At 36.2% G+C, this 20,140-nt stretch overlaps 1 protein-coding gene across 1 annotated transcript in view; it reads right to left on the bottom strand.

The window, feature by feature from the left end:
• VTA1 (vesicle trafficking 1) overlaps positions 1-19,121 on the bottom strand; it is a 65,550-nt gene extending 46,429 nt beyond the window's left edge. Inside the window, exon 1 of the mRNA XM_055312031.1 lies at positions 18,981-19,121. Within this exon, the coding sequence (XP_055168006.1) occupies positions 18,981-19,092 (112 nt within the window). The 5' untranslated portion in view covers positions 19,093-19,121. The remainder of the gene's footprint in view (positions 1-18,980) is intronic.
• Between the last annotated feature and the right edge of the window lie 1,019 nt (positions 19,122-20,140).

The following is a 20,140-nucleotide window of genomic DNA, read 5'->3' as shown; positions in this document are numbered from 1 at the left end:
AGATTAGGCTTTTAAGGCTATCTCATGTTATAGAGTTTGATGCTTTATTTATTAATGTATTTATTTTCATATCTCAGATTTCAGGGTTTGGTCTATCTAGTTATTAACAAGAGAAAATAATGGAGTTCCAAAAGTACTGTACAGATTCACATAGCCACACAGTATAAAAAGCACAGGGCTTTTGTTTTCACTGCATACCAGCTAGCACTGGGTATCACTTTGACCCCAAACCAAATTCTAATTTGAAAAACAAAAAAACCCACTTATTTTCAAGGTCTATTGCTTTGATAACAAATGCGATCAAATTTTCTTTTTCTTTCTTCTTTTAACTAGTCATATTTTTTTTAGCAACATGGCTAGGTTTTCCCTCTACCCATTCGTCTCTAAGGTTTTCATCATCTCTCCCCTCCCCCCACACCTCTTAAAGCATGGTTAAACACCTCCTTTTAAACCAGTCACATCTCTTTTGAGCTATTCTAGAACTCTCCCTATCTTAACTCCTTCTCTTAAACTGTGACCAGAACTCCCAAACACTTCCTCTTTGAGAGCTGTTCAGGTTTCTTCTTCCAGTGTTTTTGTTGCATTTCTTCTTCTACAGTACATCACATGAGCTCTTTGGAAAACAAACATATTGGCTGCAAATATCATGCCACCTTTCAATTTCTGAATGCTGTTTTAAAATAAAACACAGAGGTTTAAAATATTTATGTACTCAAACCTATTATTTACCTTTTTTTTTTTCCTGTCAATTCCAAGCTTGGGAAAGTTCTTTTATCTCTTAAGGGACTTGATATTCACTTACATGATTTTTCTAGTTTTTCCTTTCAAACTTAACGCTCTAACTTGCATTTCCTCTTCTCCCCAAATGACTGCCATCTATCTCAAATACACTTAATAAATGATCCTTCCTTTCACTAATGATTTTGTGGTTCTCTACTTTTACTTTTTTAAAAATCATTTTTAAAAAGATTTTATTTATTTTAGGGAGAGAAAGAGCACACACACACAAATGGATGGAGGAGCAGAGGGAGGGAAGACAAGCAGACTGTGCTGAGCTCGGAACTTAGTACAGGGCTCATGGGTCTCACAACCCGGAGGTTGAGCTGAAATCAAGAGTCTGACACTTAACTGCCTGAGCCATCAAGGTGCCCCTGCATATTTTTACTTTTTATATTTACTGGCTATTTGATATTTTGAGATCACAGATCAAATGCCATTTCTACACATGACAGTATCTCTGATAACTGCTTTTTCTTCCTCCAAATTTAATCTTGCTATGTCTTACTGTATTACCAAAATTTTACCAAGAGTTTTAAGTGTTCTTGTTCTTATTTTCAAGAGGAAGGCTTCTGCTTGAGAATAGGGACCAATTCCATGCCAGCCTGCTCATATGTCCCCTAACAGAGTCCCTACCCTATGCTATACTGAAACTGTGGCCTTTGGGACCTAGGACCAATCCCAGGGATTGGCAAGATAACTGCCTAGAGTGTGGAAAAGAATATCTTTAGCATTTCTACTGATGATTTTTAATAATTCTTTAAAAATTTCTATGTTTCGGGGCACCTGGATGGCTCAGTGGTTGAATGTCTGTCCTCGGCTCAAGGTGTGATCCCAGGGTCCTGGGACTGAGACCTGCATTTGGCTTCCCGCAGGGAACTTGCTTCTCCCTCTGCCTATGTCTTTGCCTCTCTCTCTGTGTCTCTTATGAATAAATAACATCTTAAAAAAATTCTATGTTTCTACAACTTTAATAATACATGTATTTTTATAATATAGTATTTGTACATCAGTATGTAATTTGCATAATATTTGAGATTAATTTTTTAAAACTCATAGATAGGTGATCAAAAGGTTTAGAAATCACTACTAGCTACATCCTTGCTCCTCTCAATTATAAACTATATTTTCTCACCCTACCCTAGCCCATACCTCTTCCACAGAACCCCAATTCTTTTACCATAATTCCTGGAACTACGGCTTTATAATCAGCAAAATCCCCTGTGTCTCCTCAGATTCCTTCTCCCTCTTTGTCTTAACTAAATCTTAGATGTCACTTTAAGAAATTCTCTTACATTCTTCCTATGTCAGGACTGGCAAGTATGATTTGTTTGTTTTCATCCTACTGCTACTTATAGTATTCTCTCAGTGTCTTCTAAACACACTGGTCTAGAGTTCAAGTCCCTCTCTTCTACTTGATCTTGCTAATGCTTGTAATTGACCAAGAACCTCAAGGTCCTTCCTTGTCTTTCCATCATCTTGAAAATTTGGCTGTTCACATGGAAAATAAACACTTGTGGCAGAGACTACTAACTGCCTACCCACATTCTTTCTTCCTATCTTTTTTGCTAATGAGAGTCCTAATTATTAAGGGGGTTGTAATGTACCTAGCCAAAATAGTACATTTTCCCAATATTCCTCAAAGCCAGATGTGGCCGTGTAACTAAGACTGGTTATCAGAAGTTCTTGGGAGAGAATACTGGAAGTCACCTTAAAGGGGAAATGACAGCGGAGGAAAGATCTTACTGTCGCTTTCCCTCTTCTTCCTGCTGCCTAAAACAGAAATGGTATGACTGAAACACTAGTAAGACATCTTAGATCAGAAGGCAACCTTGGAAATGGTAATCATGCACTGGTTTCTAGATGTGAAATTGGAAAGTGCTTGGGTCCTGATAACTTCATGGAACTGGCACATGCTGGGTACTGCCAACATCAGAGTTTGTTTTAAATGAGGGAGTAAGGCACCAACTCTAAACAATTTCTTTTTCTTCCAACTTGAAATTATGCTTATTACAACAGGTGTCCAGTTCACTGGCATCTATTTCATTACAATTAGTCTTTTCTCCTTTAACTTCTCTCTGCAACCAGCTTTAAATTTATAAGATATTCTTATAGAACTTTACTGTTCAATACAATTAGTCTTTTCTCCTTTAACTTCTCTCTGCAACCAGCTTTGAATTTATAAGATATTCTTCCAGAACTTTACTGTTCTATCTCCTTCTACTCCTTAATCGTTTTACTGTATTTCTTTGGCAAAAGGACACTCATTTACAAATCCATATGCCTTTCTCTATGCCTATATAGAGATCATGGCAGATTACTGCCATTATAAATATAATTATCAACCTGAAATGAGCTTCATGCTTGCCTTTCTAACCTCCCAAATGACTATTTAAAACACATGCCAATCTCTTTAAGATAACACCTCACCCTAAAATATGCACAGAAAATTTAATGGATGTTAATTAATTATTCACTACTTATACATACTATTGGCCAACATGATGTCATGATAATGTGAGGAAATACAGAACAGTTTTATTTTCCTACGATGTCTTTCTCCTATCTTCCTAACAGAGTAGTGAATACTATATGAATCCTACAATCCATGAAGTGTAGGTTGTAGAATGTGGTTGGTGAACCAAGTTTAGGAATAATTGGCTATTTGGCATAGACAGAAAAAATGAGGTTGATTCCTATGTTCACGTTGGCTTTAGTGGCAGCCATCCAGGACTTAACCATTAAGCAAACATGCAGAAGTTAAATTGAGCAGTTTTCTTGTCACCATGAGAAAGTGATTTATTCATCTGTAAAAAGTACAACTCTCTGTTTGTATTATTTGTAACTATTTCTACTGTTGTTTACAATAAAAATGGAGAATATCTGTATCTCCTTTGAGACAAAAATCAAATTATTCCCAATTCATATTACCACAGACATTATCCTACTTCACAACAAAAATTAAAATATCAGCTTCTATCCTTTAAAAGTTAACCTTAACTCAGATGGTTGGTTGTTACTTGAAATACAATGTAATGATAATATAGTTTATTGGTTTCACCTGCATTTTCTTTCTTGGTTAGCACACGTACTTAAGTCTTTGCAATTACCAGGGCATTATTACATAATAACACCTTTAATTGAAGAACTGGGAAGAATCACCTCAGAATTGGAAATATTTGGATAAAACAGGTCTGGCTTTTACATTTTTGAATATTTCATACAGTTTACTTCTTAAATAACAGTTTACTTCTTAAATACAGAAAATTATCTTGTGGTACATTTTTTAACATTAATAAAAGCAAAAAGACCTTAAATCTACTTGTGAAAATTAGCAAGTGCACCAGAAGATCTTTTTGCCATAAAGGATGAAAAAAGGAATTACTTTCACATAGAGCTTAAGACAACTAATTCATTGTAGCAGCAGCAGGATGATGAAAAATTAATGTCTAACATGGAAAATTACCTACTAAAACAGAATATGTAGCTAAAATCATCTATAAGAAAATATATTTGATTTATTTCAAGGAAATATGTTTACTTTTATGAATAAATATTATTTGAAGATGAGTAATGAGGCACATTTGCAAAAGGATTAAATACTTTCCAACCTAACTGTAATTTAATGTGAGGCATTTAGGAGATAAACATTTAGTAATCCTGAAGGTATGTGTAATTCAAAGTTCCATAAAATCTAAACACTAACATTCTAACAAATCCTTGCTTATACATGAGAACTATAAAACTACGAAATGCATGATAAAAACAAAAAAAAGATACATAAAGCAATTACAAAGAGTGACGCTTTGGTAGGTTAAATTAACATGGCACTCAATTAGGAGTCATTATGATATATACTGTTAAAAGATTTTATGCCAATAAATAGAATATACTACTCTATTCATAAGTATATTGTCAATACTTGCTACATGGTTAGTATTAGCTTTTATGAAGGCATTTCTGAGCCAAAGATAAAAAGGAAAGTACGAATGAGTACCTACTAATAAAAGGTATTTACTTTGCTTATTCCTTCACTAAACAAATATTTTTGGAGCTCCTGTCATAATATAGTAGCTTTAAGAAAAAGTGAGCTACTCCTGAATTCTTACGAAAAGATTGTGCTGGCAAAGAGCAAAAACTAAGTGACTACTTGATTACTAAAATGAGACCAGATTCTAATCCTGGCCATGATGGAGTAACTAGACTTGACATTCCACCATAAACAACAAAAAACTAGACAAAATATATGAAACATTTTTTCACAAATGGAAACAGATGGAAAGACCATGACACCTGGAGAAAAAACAAATGAGATGACTCCACCAATGATCAGTCCAGCATTCTTCCAGGAAGCACATTCTAAACTAAGGAGTGGGGAGAGGGAGCCCTAAGCAGAATACAGTCTAGTAGAGTTGAGAAACAGACTAAAGCTCAGATGACTGAAATAGCTCTAAGTGGAGGGGCAGAGTTCCGAAGATGCAAAGCCATTCAGAAAAGAATCCTAGAAATCTGTACTGGGATAAACTTGAGGCCAAACTGAATACTAGGATGTGCATATGAAGATGAAAACCACAAAGTCAAGAAAAAAAAAAAACAAGATCTGCAGAAACTGTGAGCTGGATCATCCCTAAAGCACATTTCCAAAGCTGGGATGCATTCAAGTTCCAAAAAGGATGGAGAATCCTAAATGCTTACCCAAGATATTTAGTAGAGACCTCAAATGGGATACCCTTTGGTAGTAGGATCATCCGGTCCTTAGAACTACTTTAGACTTGCCCCCAAACTAAAAACAAAGACACAAACATATCATACTTAACTGCATCTAACTTAATTGTTGGCCAGATCAAATATGTTCAAAGGCCATAATAACCAGACATTAAAGAACTTAAACTTCATATGTCCTGCAACTAATCCAAAGTTACTACAGGTGGCAATAAGCAGGAAATATGAACAGCCCAATTAAGATTGAGCAATGACAAAACAGAAAGAGCAGACAGTGATATTAAATTACTGGGAAATCATGATGAAGTATTTAATGGAAACTATGAATAAAATGAGGAGAGAAACAAAACATGCACAAATGAACACAAATGGAATGTCTGTATGAAAAATATCTGAAATGAAAAATCTGCTGGACAGAATTAATAGTAGTTGAGACACCACAGAAGATTAAATGAATTCAGAACACAGCAATAGAAACTACTTGAAGAGAGGTAAAAAGGATTGAAAAGAAAAAGAAACAGAAAACCAGAGTCTCAGTGAATTAGGAAAAAATACCAAGTGTTCTAACATATGCATAACTGGATTCTGCAAAGAGGATAGATGGGGAGGTGTGGCACAAAAAAAAAGAAAGAAAAGAAAGAAAGAAAGAAAGAAAGAAAGAAAGAAAGAAAGAAAGAAAGAAAAGAAGGAAGGAAGGAAGGAAGGAAGGAAGGAAGGAAGGAAGGAAGGAAGGAAGGAAAGTTCTGATGAAAACAAACTGAAAAGTTAAAATTCCTTACCCAGCAAAACTATCTTTCAAAAATAAATATGAAATAAAAGCTTGTTTCACACAATAGAAACAAAAAGAATTCACCTGCAGCAAGCCTGCATAAGAAATGATAAAACTTTTCAACAGGAAAGAAAATGATACCAGATTTAAAAGTTGGATCTAGGGAGAGGAGTAGCAAGTGTTGAGAATGGTAATTATGTGGGACAATATTTCAAAATTTTATTTCCTCATTTTATAAATTTCTTTTAAAAAATGACAACTAAAGAAATTAAAATATAGTGTAGGGTTAATGACATATTTATAAGTAAAACATGCAACAACTTTAGCCAAAGGACTGGAGAAGGAAAAAAAAAAAAAAGTAAAGTTCTTACCTTGAATGTGAGGCGGTATATTATATGATAGTAGGCTATGATAAGGTTAGTAAACACTACAGCAATCGCTAAAAAAATAAAACAAAAGGGAATATAATAAACCCCTAGTGGAGACACAATAGAATCCAAAGTGCTTCCAAAGAGAAGCAGTAACTAAGGTTAAAAAAAAAAAAAAAATCTAACCAAAAAACCTTGAGAACCCACAGAAAAATAAATGACAAATTGAATGAAAACAGGAACTTAAGCAATGAAACCTCTTTTATATTATAATGTACTGCTCAAGAGTTAGTTTTCACTCTGAACATCAAACATAACTGTCATAAAAAATGAAACTTACAAAGATGCTTTAAACTTGCCTGGGTGCCAAACAAAGACAATGACAGTTAAGGACGAATTACTTGACACCACTGACCCCTCCCTTTAACTTCAGGGACAGGCTGAGAGTCTAAAAACTGATTTACTTCACTCAAAAAAAGGAGTAACTATTAAAATGACCATTTTTTACAAAATAAAATTCATGTTAACAGCACGTCTACAAAAACAAACATATGGTAAATAAATGGAATGTTAATGGATAAACCAGGTATCCAACTTTGTGTGTTTTCATTATTAACCTGTCATTGCTACAGTAAAGTATACTGAGTCAGCCTATAATAAAAAATAAGTATTTAAACAACAGGACTATGGGCTTCAGTTAATCACACAGATTCAGAAATCAGTAAAAAAGGAGAAAAAATGTCTCATTTTTATTGGTTTGGGTAGTATGTCTCACTGGCACTAAAAGATCCAATCCCTGCATGATTAACAACAGAAAAAATAGGCAACTATTAATCCTAAAATCCATCATACTTAACACATCAGTTTAAAAAATCCAATATTATTTAGTACACTAAATTAAATTTTTACACCTGTAACATCTCAGAATTGAAACATCCATACGTACTTACAACTTCCTGAATGAGTGTATTTAATTTTCCTGTAATCATATAAACAAATTACTCTGAAAGAACACTTACACACTTTCACTGAAAGTCTGTTAATTATACACCGTCACCCCCTAGAGGAAACTTTAAAAAATCACACTTGAAACTATGCTTAACTACTTAACTAAATTTCAAGGGAAGGAATATTTATGGGTTTAACTTTATCCATAACACCAAATCTGAAAGAATCAAAATATTTACCATATGGTGTTCAATTTAGTAGAGACTCAAAAATTTTCTGGCTTCATTAAAGGGGGAGCAAAAAAAGAAACACATGTTGCTCAGAGTTATGTTAATAACATCAAGCCTGTCCTCCATTTCTACTCTCCACGTATTAGAAATCTCCCAGATTACTGCATTGCCTTTCTGCCCTCCTTTCATTTTTCACCAGTATGACTAGGCCCTTTACTCTCTCTCATTCACTCCATAACCAGTTTTCTAATTACTACCTGCTATCAACAATTTTACATATAACTATTTCTCATCTAGCATGCCATTCAGTTCCTGGTTCTAACACTTACTAATAGAAGAACTGGAATTATTGTGGGGTTCAAATCAGATATCCTGAAAGAAAGCAAATGGTCAAGAGCTACAAGAATGTTAATTGTCTTCTTTATTCAGTGACAACCCTGTGTCCCTAGTTCCCTTTAGGGAACAGAACACTGATGCCTTAAAATCCTGGTCAATTTAACAAACATTTTTTGAGCACGTTTTCTTTTTTATGTAAGTATCTTTAGTGGCCTAGCACTGGGAGGCACAGTAAATAAATTAAAAAGCACCCACAAGGGTGCAAGCCTGAAGTTTAAACCCTGAAAGGACAATTTAGATAAATGAAAAGCAATTAATGTAAGGCACACAAGACACAAAGAGAACACAGAAAAAAAGCACCTTAGGAAGTTTAGGAGGTCTCCCTGAAAAAGTGACATTCAAGCTAGTGTCTAAGGATAAAATCCAGTGTGTTGGGAGAACGAAAGAGTTGTGAAGCCAGAGGAGAATACAATGTTGGAAGGCTTTGAAGACAACAGAAAATGAGAAAGGTTCCAGAAACAGATTAAAATTCACCTTGATTAGAACTGCTAAAGGGGCATCTTGGGTGGCTCAGTCAGTTAAGCGGCTGACTCTTGACTTCTGCTCAGGTCATGATCTCAGGGTCAAGGGATTGAGCGCCCCACACTGGGCTCCCTGCTCAGTGGGGACTCTGCTTGTCTCCCTCTCCCTCTGCTTTCTGTCTCTCCCTCAAGTAAATGAATCAATCTTTAGGGATAAAAAAAACCAAAACAAAAAACCTGCTAAAGATGATTCAAGTTCAAATCACTAAGAGCACTCATATATGGAGCTACTATACAGATGGCTTTCAAAAATGAATTTGTCTTTAATAAATGCTTTGTTTTTAAACTTATGGTATGGAAAAAAAAATAAACCTATGGTATGGAACATGTTCACTTATAGAACAGAAAATAAACAAAAAATACAGAAGAAAAACTCACCTTGAACCTAAATGTTACAATCTCTTTCTCCAGATATACACACAATAAAACCTTAATTCATATTGTGTGTGTATATATATATATATATACACACATATATATATAATTTTATATCCTGCTTTTTCATATAAACTTCTTCCCATGTTACGAGATGCTCTGTAATTTTTAACTGATATTACCTTCCACTCAGTAAAAGTGCCATAACGAACCATTTCCACAATGACATGTATTTTGATTGTTTTGCATTTTTCACAAATGTATAATCATCCAGAGGACTCCACATAAAGCTCTCAATATATTTGTGATGATTTCCTAAGCACAAGCTTTCTAAAACCAAAATTACTGAATTACAAATATTTTACAATTCCATTCATTCTGCCAAAATGCTTTCCAAAACTTTGTACCAACTCACAAGGCCTTGTCAATGGGAATTTCACCATATAATCATCTGCACTGAGTTATAATTTTACAGCCCAAACAAGTGATTTTAATTTATATTACTAATTAAGCTCAATGTTAATAATTAGCATTCCTTCCTTTAGTAGTCATACATACATGTTCTTTATCCATTTATCTATGGGGATCTTAGTTTTTATGAAATAGTTTTGTATGAGTGTTTTATACCAGCCCTCTGTCTCATCTACTGGAAAAATTTTTCCCTTGCAATGTTTTTTAAATTAATTATACTGTTGGTGTCATGCAGAACTTCTAAATGTTGATACTCAACGTTATCATTCTTTTACTTCTTTTCCTTTTTAAACTAAGCACTTAAAGCAGATTTTTCTAGTGGCTAAAGAGCTTACCTGTTTGAAGTAGAAACTAGGAAGCTCTGTCAGTAGTTTGGGTAGAGGATGAGGATATGATATACCAAAGAAACTTGAGGAGATAAGTAAAATTTTAAAAACTTACTGACTGACTGATTGTGAGAGATATGAGGGAAGCGAGAAAAGGTTAACTTTGTAATTTGGGGCATCTGGGTGGCTCAGGTATCCAACTATTGATTTGGGCTCAGGTCCTGATCTCAGGGTTGTGGGGAGTCTGCTTCCCTCTCTCTCCCACCCCCTGCCACACCCTCCCCTCACACTCTCTAATAAACCAATAAATCTCTTTAAAAATTTGTAATTTCTAGCTAATACATTTGTAAATCTGACAGAAATGGGAAATATCCCAGAAAACTTTAATATATCAATACTGGTTGAAACCAAAAATATTTCAAATTGAATAAACTGATAAGTAAATAAAATAATCCCCCCCCAACAGCACAAAGTTCTGCTTTATCATTCATTCATTCATTATTTATTTATTTCAGACATAGAAAGAGAGGCAGAGACACAGGTGGAGGGAGAAGCAGGCTCCATGCAGGGAGCCTGGCGCAGGACTCGATCCTGGGACCCCAGGATCATGCCCTGGGCCAAAGGCAGGCACTAAACTGCTGAACTACCCAGGGATCCCACTTTTTTATCATTTTTAAAAGATTTTATCTATTTGACAGCACAGTCGGAGTGGGAGGAGGCAGCAGGCACAGGGAGAAGGAGAAGCAGGCTCTCCTCTGAGCAGAGAGCCCAATGACGGGCTCTATCCCAGACACGGGACCCAAGCTAAAGGCAGACACCCACTGACTGAGCCACCCAGAAGCCTCTCAATTACTTTTCCTTAAGCTAAAGAAAGAGATAAACCTACTGTGTTTTAATCCACATCAGATACACGGACCATCTTAACGATATTTAGTAAACTAGCATGACATCGCTTCGTTACTAAAAATCTGACAATGATAATACTTAAAAAAAATTAAAAGGCTGAATCAGTATTACTTAGGAACTCTTCTTGGGAGAGAAAAAAAGGACAAACAGACTAGGATGTTAAGAAAAATACACAATAAAATACAAAGACCTGACACCAACAGCATGATATTAAGAAAAGAAAAGCTGGGGGGCACCTGGGTGGCTCAGTGGTTGAGTGTCTGCCTTTGACTTAGGTTGTGATCCTGGGGTCCTGGGCTCCCCACAGGAAGCCTGCTTCTCCCTGTACCTATGCCTCTACCTCTCTGTGTCTCTCATGAATAAATAAATAAAATCTTTTAAAAAAAGAAAAGAAAACCATAAACTAGGCACAATCAAAATTAAAACTTTGTGAGACCCTGTTATGAAGACAAAAGAGAAACTACAGACTGGGAGAAAATACTTGAAAACATGTATCTCAACAAGGACTAGTAACTACAATATATTAAGAACTCTCAAAACCAAATAAAGGCAAAAGGGGGGAGGGGCAAAACCAGACATTTTGCTGAAGGTGATACACATACAGTTAATAAGCACAAGCAAAAATATTAATTTCAGTAGCCATCAGGTAAAAAAAAAATTAAAGCCACGATATCAACATAAGTATTAGAACTTTTTAAAATAAAAAAGAGTGAAACACCAAATACTAAATGATAATGTGGAGAAACTGGGTCACTCATCACTCATGTTGCTGACTGAAATGTTTAATGGTACAGCCAATCCTTTTAAAAACAGTTTGCCAATTTCTTATAAAATAAACACTACGAAGGTAGGGAGCTCTGTGTAGACTCTCCTAACAGTACTAATCCCATTCATGAGGGCTCCACCCTTATGGCTTCATCATCTCCCAAAGGCTCACCTACTACTTCACTACTCATCACTTTTGGGGATTAGGATTTCAACATGAATGGGGAGGGAGAAGGCAAATATTCAGACCAAAGCACAAGCCAAATGTCCTTCAATGGCTGAACTGTTACTCTGATACATACAGACCAAGGGATACTACTGAGCATTAAAAAAGAAACAAACTATTGATACATGTGACAACTTAGATGACTTTCCAGGCAATTATTACTCGCTGAGTGGAAAAGTCAATTCCAAAAGGGTATGAAATGTATGATTTCATTAACATGGTATTTTTTTTAAGTGATACAATTTTAGAAATGGAGACGAGGTTAGTGGCTACCAGGGGACAGGGGTGTGGTAGGATTGAGGAGATAGAGGTGTGGCTACAAGAAAGTAAGGAGGGTTTCTTAGGCAACTGTTGTCTATTTTGACTGGTGATATAGGAACCTATACCTGACCAACTGTTTAGAACTAAATTAACACACACACACACACACAGGAATACACATAAGACTTAGGAAGCCTGAGTAAAATTGGTGGATTTTTGTCAGTGTCAGTATACTGACATAATAGTATAGTTTTGCAAGTTATTACAACTCTAAGACATGGGTTAAAATGCAGAGGATCATTATTTCTGACAAATGCATGTGGATTTAGAATTACCTCAAAATAAAAAGTTTAATAAAAACAAACAAACAAACAGGATTCTTACCAGGAAATGGAGGAGTTTTTCCAAATAAGAGGACATTTACTATTTTATTACGGACTACATTAATAAGTTCAAAGAAGCAAGCATAAGCATATTAACACTTGTACAAATAGTAAAAAAGAAAAAAAAAGTAATTTATCTATAGCATTCCAAATACATTCCTGATTTAAAAAGAAAACAAAAGACCAAACAGAAAAGAATACAGAAATATTAAGGTAATAATTAAAAAAATGATAAAACACTAGAGTATTCACCCTAAGACTAGAGAGAAATCATTTTTAGAAATAATACTGAAATGGAGGAGGCACACACAGTGGGTATGTCCTATGAGAACATACCTATGACAATCTAAAATATAGTAAGTTATAAAATCCAGAGCATTGGAATTCTTTCCATTACATTCCATTACTGTAATTAGAACCTGTTAAAAGCCATAAATTCCCATAGCTACTATAAAGTTCACTTATTCAATCACCAGACAAAATTTGCACACATCCATCACGTCTTAGGCACTATCTTAAGAGTTAGAGATTCAAAGATCAACGTAAGACATACTTCTTGCTCTCACAGAGCTTACACTCTAGGGAAATATTAACAACATTTATAGAGATGGCATTTATTAAATGTTTATGAATGTCAGTTATGTATCCAGTGGTGAGAGAAAATAAGACAGTAATTCCTGTCCTCTGGGAGAATCCAGAAGATCAAAAGGTAAACAGGTGTTCCTAACACAATGTAACTCAGATGAGGGGCACACAGGAACAGCTTCTAGACAACCCTTAGCAGGTAATGGAAAGCAGCTTGCAAAAAGTGTAATTTTTACTGAATCAGTAAGTTAGCCAGGTTCAGAGGAAGTCAGAGATTCCAGGCAAAGAATAGCATATATAAAGCCCCAGAAGTAAAAAAGAATAATGGAGCTTTACACCAGTTAGCAAGTACTTCAGCATAATAATCTTGATTTTTTTTTCTCATCAAAAATTCTTTGCTCTAGGAATTTAGAAAACTGTTTGCACTAAGATTATAGAAATGTTTCCCTTCACCCATTTTTAAGTTGGTATCTACCACTTATCATCAGATGGTTAAGCAAGTATAAAAGATGCAATTTCTGTATATGAAATAGACATCTAAAAATTGTATCACTTTCAACTGTATCAAAGCAATTTGATTATCATAATATATTTTAGATCACATAAAGCTCTTTAAGAGTCAGAAATAATTCATTTTATTACTTTTTTTAACCTTTTCCATTTACTTATCCTATAGAATTATATTATAAAAGAATGTATTTGTATGCTCGAAAAGTTCTAACTTGATTATCATATTTCTCTGCAACAAAAAAGGCATTAAAATTGAAGTCTAAATTTATCAAAATTTCCGTGAGATAAGACGCTAAGTATGAAAATTTTTTCCTATGGATTTCCTCTAAGTGTTAAAATTATGTGATTACTGTAATGTGTAATTGATCAAAACAATGGCAACATTACATATTACAATACTCATTAAAAAGAAAAGGTAGGGCAGCCCGGGTGGCTCAGCGGTTTAGCACCACCTTCAGCCCAGGGCCTGATCCTGGAGAACCAGGGATCAAGTCCCACGTCAGGGTCCCTGCATGGAGCCTGCTTCTCCCTCTGCCTGTGGGTCTGCCTCTCTCTCTCTCTCTCTCTCTCTCTCTCTCTCTGTTGCTCATGAATAAATAAATAAAGTCTTAAAAAAATAAGAAGAAATAAAAAATAAAAAGGTAAAATTTATTGGAAATGCACCTTATAATGAGCTAAACGGTGTATCTAGGAATCATTATGATTTGCTATCATACAGAATCATTGTTTTTTTTTTTAAATCATTGGTTTTATTCCCACTTTAATTTTTATAAATTTAACACAGGAGAAACTTGATTCACATAAAGCAGCAGATGAGAATGGAAGTTTCATCACAGCAAACTCACTGAATTCTTTTAATTCTTTCTGGGTTATTGGCTTAGAAGCATATAATCACTTATTATCAAATTTATTTTTAATAATCCCTTACCTGACATTTCATATAGGTCAGCCTCAAAATTTGTTTTAAAGCTAAAAAAGAATTTGTCACCCCATCATTAAAATCATTAATTTTTTTTAATTCTGTGAAGCATACAAAAAAAATCTTACAAAGATTCATCATTTTCTTTTATGACACTGAGACAGGATTATTTTAAGACACTATGATAGGAGTGGGAAAACTGAAATATTGTTCATTTCAACATCCTCTGGCAAAGAAAACAAAACAAAAAAATAAAACAAAACTCAAAACCAATTAAGATGTTTTTCCCTTATCACTTGTTGTAAAACATGTATTTCTGGGGGAAAAAAAAAACAAAAAACAAAAAAACCACCTCAGAACTGAGGATTACACTCATTTAGTTTGAGAACATCTACCATATAACATAAATGGCAAAACCTGCTGTTAATGCTAAGCCAGTCAGCCAGTGGAGGCTTACTTTCTCAGAAAATTATGACTTAATTTTCCAATTCAAACAAATATGTTAACCCATGTCCCCATTTGTCTCATCTCATCTGATTTCTAATTCCAAAATTTCACTCAACCACAGATCCTTATGTCACTTGGATTGAAACAAGGCACTACTCACTTCAGCATTTCTCTTTTGGTTTTGCTCTTATAACAGGAATTATATTCCTTATAATAGTGAATAAAGAATGAAAACGTTAAGTCATTTCATGAAATCTTTTACATTTTGTGAATTCAGAACGCTGCAATACTGGCCAGGTTTTAACATGAAGCTTTACCCTTAACAGATATATTTCTAAGTGTGAGACCTCTGAAAGAGACTTTTTCATTGTGGTCCTTCCATGTCCTCGCCTCCACAACTAAAGCTTTTCACACTCTCTCCTACATGACCTGTACCAAACCGTTCCCCTGTCCACCCCTCTGGATAAAGTCCCAAAAGATCAAATAATGGCTACTAATATCTAAGGACGATTCTTCCTCTTCACCCTTACAAAATGTTCCATCCTCATTCCCCAAATTAGAATGTTGCTTTTGACATCCTTTCTCATGCCCAGCATTTTCAAATAAAAGCTTATTCTTTGCTCTGATGTTCTTCCACACAAGACAGGGAAGGACAGGAAGCTCTCCTTAACACCGTAATTAAGAGACTTCACTTCACCAGTAATTTAAATTGTCCCTTTTTTTCTGGACACCCTGGAAGGTTTTTCACCTTCTTTCCCAGGGCAACACACCATAAAAATATTCATGATACATGAGAGTATGTCTTTCTTCTTTAAAGTAGAAGGGCAATTGTGAACAGGATGTGGGAAAAAAGAAGCAGTATACTACTTTGCTACCCTGATCAAAGGAGCTTTGTCAGAGAAGAAATACAGAGGTTGAGAATTGGGGAGATGATTCCTGTAGAATTTCTTGCATACCAAAGTTTGAAGAACACTGGCTGGTATGTGTAGAGCACAAAACACAAGAAGTCACACAATGAGCAGTCTTCTGCTACATAACAGAATCAGACCCACATATATAGCAGCTACAGAAATTATGAGATAGCAAATATTAAATATTTTTAAAGTGTTTAAAGAAATAAGAGTGTTTAAAAGATAGTAACAAAAGGCAATCAGAAATGGCTAGGCTGATTTAAAAACAACAACAAAAAAAGAGAACATCCAGGGATCCCTGGGTGGCGCAGCGGTTTGGCGCCTGCCTTTGGCCCAGGGCGAGATCCTGGAGACCCTGGATCAAATCCCATTATCGGGCTCCCGGTGCATGGAGCCTGCTTCTCCCTCTGCCTGTCTGCTCTCTCTGCTCTCTCTCTCTCTCTCTCTCTGTGACTATCATAAGTAAATTAAAAAAAAAAAAAAAAAGAGAACATCCAGAAATAAAAAATGAAGCTAGAAACTCAATAAATGGATATATGAAGTAAACACAGACCTAAAGAAATTATACAACAGAATGCAGCACAGAGAGACAAAGGGATGCAAATCATGAAAACATTAAGAGACAAAAAAGGAGAAAAGTGCAGCCCGTCTAATGAAAACTTCAGAAGACAATTCCTCTAGAGATAATAGCAGAGAATTTTCCAGAATTTATCAGACACCATCTATAAATCCAAACAAGAAAACAAATCAAGTCCTAGAAAATCAGAACATAAGTCATGAAAGTGATAAATTGGCTATATTTTAAATTAAGAACTTCTGAACATCAAAGGACTTCATAAATAGAGTGAAAAGTCAAACTATGAACTTGGAGAAGCCATTTGCAAAGCATGTAACAAATGAGCAGTATCTACATTGTTAAGAAAAAACAAGCACTGAAATTTAAAAAATGGACAAAAGCAATAAATAGGTATTTCAAAGGAGAAATCACAAATAGTAATTAACATATGAAAAGATGCTCAACCTCATTAAGACTCAGTGAATTGCAAATTTAGCTTGAATTTCATGCTCATCAGATTGGCAAAAATTATAAAGTCTAATAACTTCAAATATGGTATCTTGGTGTTCATTTTATTATTTCTTAAACTGTATATACAAATTGTACTGTTCTTTAATATGCACACGTTTCATAGCAAAAATATTTTGTAAGTACCACTTGGATTTAGCAATGAAAACGTTTGTCCACGGCCCTGCTGAGAGCAGTTTCAGTGAAATAAAGGGCATGAAAAGCATGCTGCAATGAGCTGAAAAGGCTCTATGAGATAAGGAGGCAAAGACAACACCGACAACTATTTCAAGCTAACCTTGAAGTTAGGCAGACAGGATTATAACTTTAGGAGAATGTCACAGTGAGAGCTTTTTATTTTATTCTATTTTTTTAAATAAGGGAAACTGGGGCAAGTTTAGAAAGAAACAGCAAAAGGTAGAGGATGATGACACAGAAAATACAAGTCCCTCGCTATTCACAAAGGTATATAATACTGAGCTCATGAATAGGAATTAGTTTCTGACAAGAACAAGGGTTCCTACTTCATTGTAAGAAATTACCTCTTTGACCTACTGCTCTATCCACTGTAGTTACAATGGGCTCCTTGATCCTCCTTCAAGCCCCAGCCTTGTGACTTTTGCATATGTGATTCCCTCTACAGAGAATACTCTTTTCCAATGATGCAAAGCCTGCCTTTCATGCCTTTCAAGTCCTTGCTCAGCAGTGAACTCAGTGAAGCATTCCGAGTACCTTGAAAGTGTAATCCCCTCCTTACTCCCTGACACCTCATTCCTAGCACTCCCTATTCTTTTCCCCTGCTTTTTCTTCAAAACTTTCTAATATTCCATATAATATACTCATTTTACTGTTTAATCTCCCCCCCCCTCCCCACTTGTGTATAAGCTCCACGGATGCAGGAACCGATGCAGGAACCGCCGCCACAGTGCCTGGTAATACCTGATAACAGGAAGAAGCTCAATAAAGACAAGGTGAATACATGATTAATAGTCCCTACTTGAGGAACTGGAAAAACAAATATGGAAATAATACTGTATGATCTGAACAAAACGAGGTTCAGCCTACAGATAAACAACTTACTGCCTATAAGAACGGGTTACATCTGACTTCGATCTTGAATCATGAGGCGTTTGACAAGTGGGAAAAAACAGTAGACATTCCAAGAAACTGAAGAACAGGAGGTTGAAGGTTCTCAAGTGTACAAGACACTTGAGAAATGAAAATGGGGTACTGGAGTATGGTAGGGAAGACAGCAGACCAGATTTTAGTGAACCTTACAATATTCGCAACGGAGGACACATCATATTGAACTTTTCGATGCTAACAATCCTTTACAGAACATTACGGATGCTTGGTCACTTGTTTATTTGCAGTCAAGTTTAAAGTTTACATAAAATTGCTGGACTTATTGCAAAGGAAAAAGTTCGAACAACCTAATCTGTTCTCCATCATCTGTGGACTCTATGTCTCATAATCAACCAAAGTGACAGTACGTCTACCAAATGTCTCCACTCCAAGTATCATTCAAAGAAGACAAAAAAAATTTTCATTGGTGGGAAAATGGTCAAATTCAAGTGCTAAGTTTCGTAGCAACTACTATTTATGAGTTTTTTGATGGGCGTGCATGTTGTCACAATTAATCTGCACTTATTACTACGTTCTCAATTTAGTCTACCTCCCTCTTGTCCCCATCTTCACTGTCTTGGGGACACTCACCTTCGCTTCAGCCCCAACACAATGACTTAATTACCCAGGTTATTTTCGAGACAGGAGCCTCTCTCGAGTACACAACGGAAAACCTTAATCAAGATCGTGTTAGCTCAGGAGCCCATTTGCCAGTTTAGGAAGTTAAGCACAAGACTAGGAGGCGGCGAACACCAACTGTTCTTTCTACGTTTTGCTACTCTGGGGTTTGCGAGGGGGCGGAGAGCAGCTGAGGTGGGGCGATTCCTGAAAAGGGCGGGCCCCACGGTGTTCCCAGGGCAGGCGAGAGGTCAAAGCTCAGGTCTAAAGCTGAAGGGGCGGGGCCTGGCTTAAACACAGGGGGTGGTGTGTGGGCCCTGGAGGGTAAGGAGGGGCACGGCGACTCGGGAAGACTCACAGTAATAAGCCACCACAGGGTCCCGCTTGTCATGCTCCTGAGCCGTCCTCAGATGATGCTGTATGCTCTTAAACTGGGGGGGGAGTGGGGGCAGCGGAGCAAGCGCGGCCATCTCTATTCCAGGGATCACCACTTCCTACTCGCGCGCCACCGATACTTCCGCTTCCGTCTGGTAGGTCGCGCGCAGGAACGCGAAGGCAAATCCCGCCCACTTTCCCGTTGCTAAGCGACAGCAAGTCAACTACGGGCTGCCAGCAGGGACAAGCTCAGTGTACCTGGCTCTTGGCTCTGCGGTCGTGCCGCTTGTGGCATCAGCGCTCTCTGCTGGCTGCGGCGGGGGCGGGGGGGGGGAGGGAAAGAGTTTTTGTTTTACTTGGTAGCGCCCTTCTTGCCTTTTTTTCGTTTCTTCTTCCTTCTTTCCTCCTTCCTTCCTCTCTTTCAGCGAAATGGAAGGTAGAAAGGGGAAAACAAAAACAAAACAAAAGAATAGTTTGTTGATTGGGAGGGAGAGTAAAGGTGTGAATTGCCTTTGACATCTTTCCGAAATTATCACTTCCAATTTCTCAGATTACCTTAATAGCATCCTTAGAAGCCTTACTGATTTTGGAAGCTTTATTTTTATTTTTATTTTTTTTTTATTTTGGAAGCTTTAAATTCAGTAATTGTGGAAGATGAAAGATGGTGTGTTGAAATTTTTATACTGAGTTCTTCTATCTTGACATATTGGATAGAATAACCAGAATTTTTTTCAATACTAAGCACAGTAGGCTTAAAGCAAAATGAATTTTTGTTCGAACTGGATAGGTATACACTAGTGAATGAGTAACCTGGAGATCACTTATTTCAGGAGAATGATCAATAATTTGCCCAGTATTTGACTCATCCCACTGTAAGCATCAACTTTTCCTTCCACCGTCAGTGACTTCAGTTCTTTTCCTCTTACATCCCATTATGCCATTTTCCAGGACTTTATTTACACTTATTAGCCGCCTCTAATAACCATCTTTATTGCTTTTTTTTTTCTCACTGACCAATTTTGAAGGTTCATCCTAAAACTAGGTTTCACTGAAATCACACCATCTCCAAGGAAAAAATATCTCAAGCTCTGAAATTTGCCCTGCCTGCTATTCTCTAATTATCAGATCGTCCTCCCCACTCCC

This window comes from Nyctereutes procyonoides, unplaced genomic scaffold (genome assembly GCF_905146905.1).
Source record: "Nyctereutes procyonoides isolate TBG_1078 unplaced genomic scaffold, NYPRO_anot_genome, whole genome shotgun sequence".
Classification (NCBI taxonomy): Eukaryota; Metazoa; Chordata; class Mammalia; order Carnivora; family Canidae; genus Nyctereutes; species Nyctereutes procyonoides.
The sequence above is the reverse complement of the archived record's forward strand: the minus strand, read 5'-3'. Positions and strand labels throughout refer to the sequence as shown.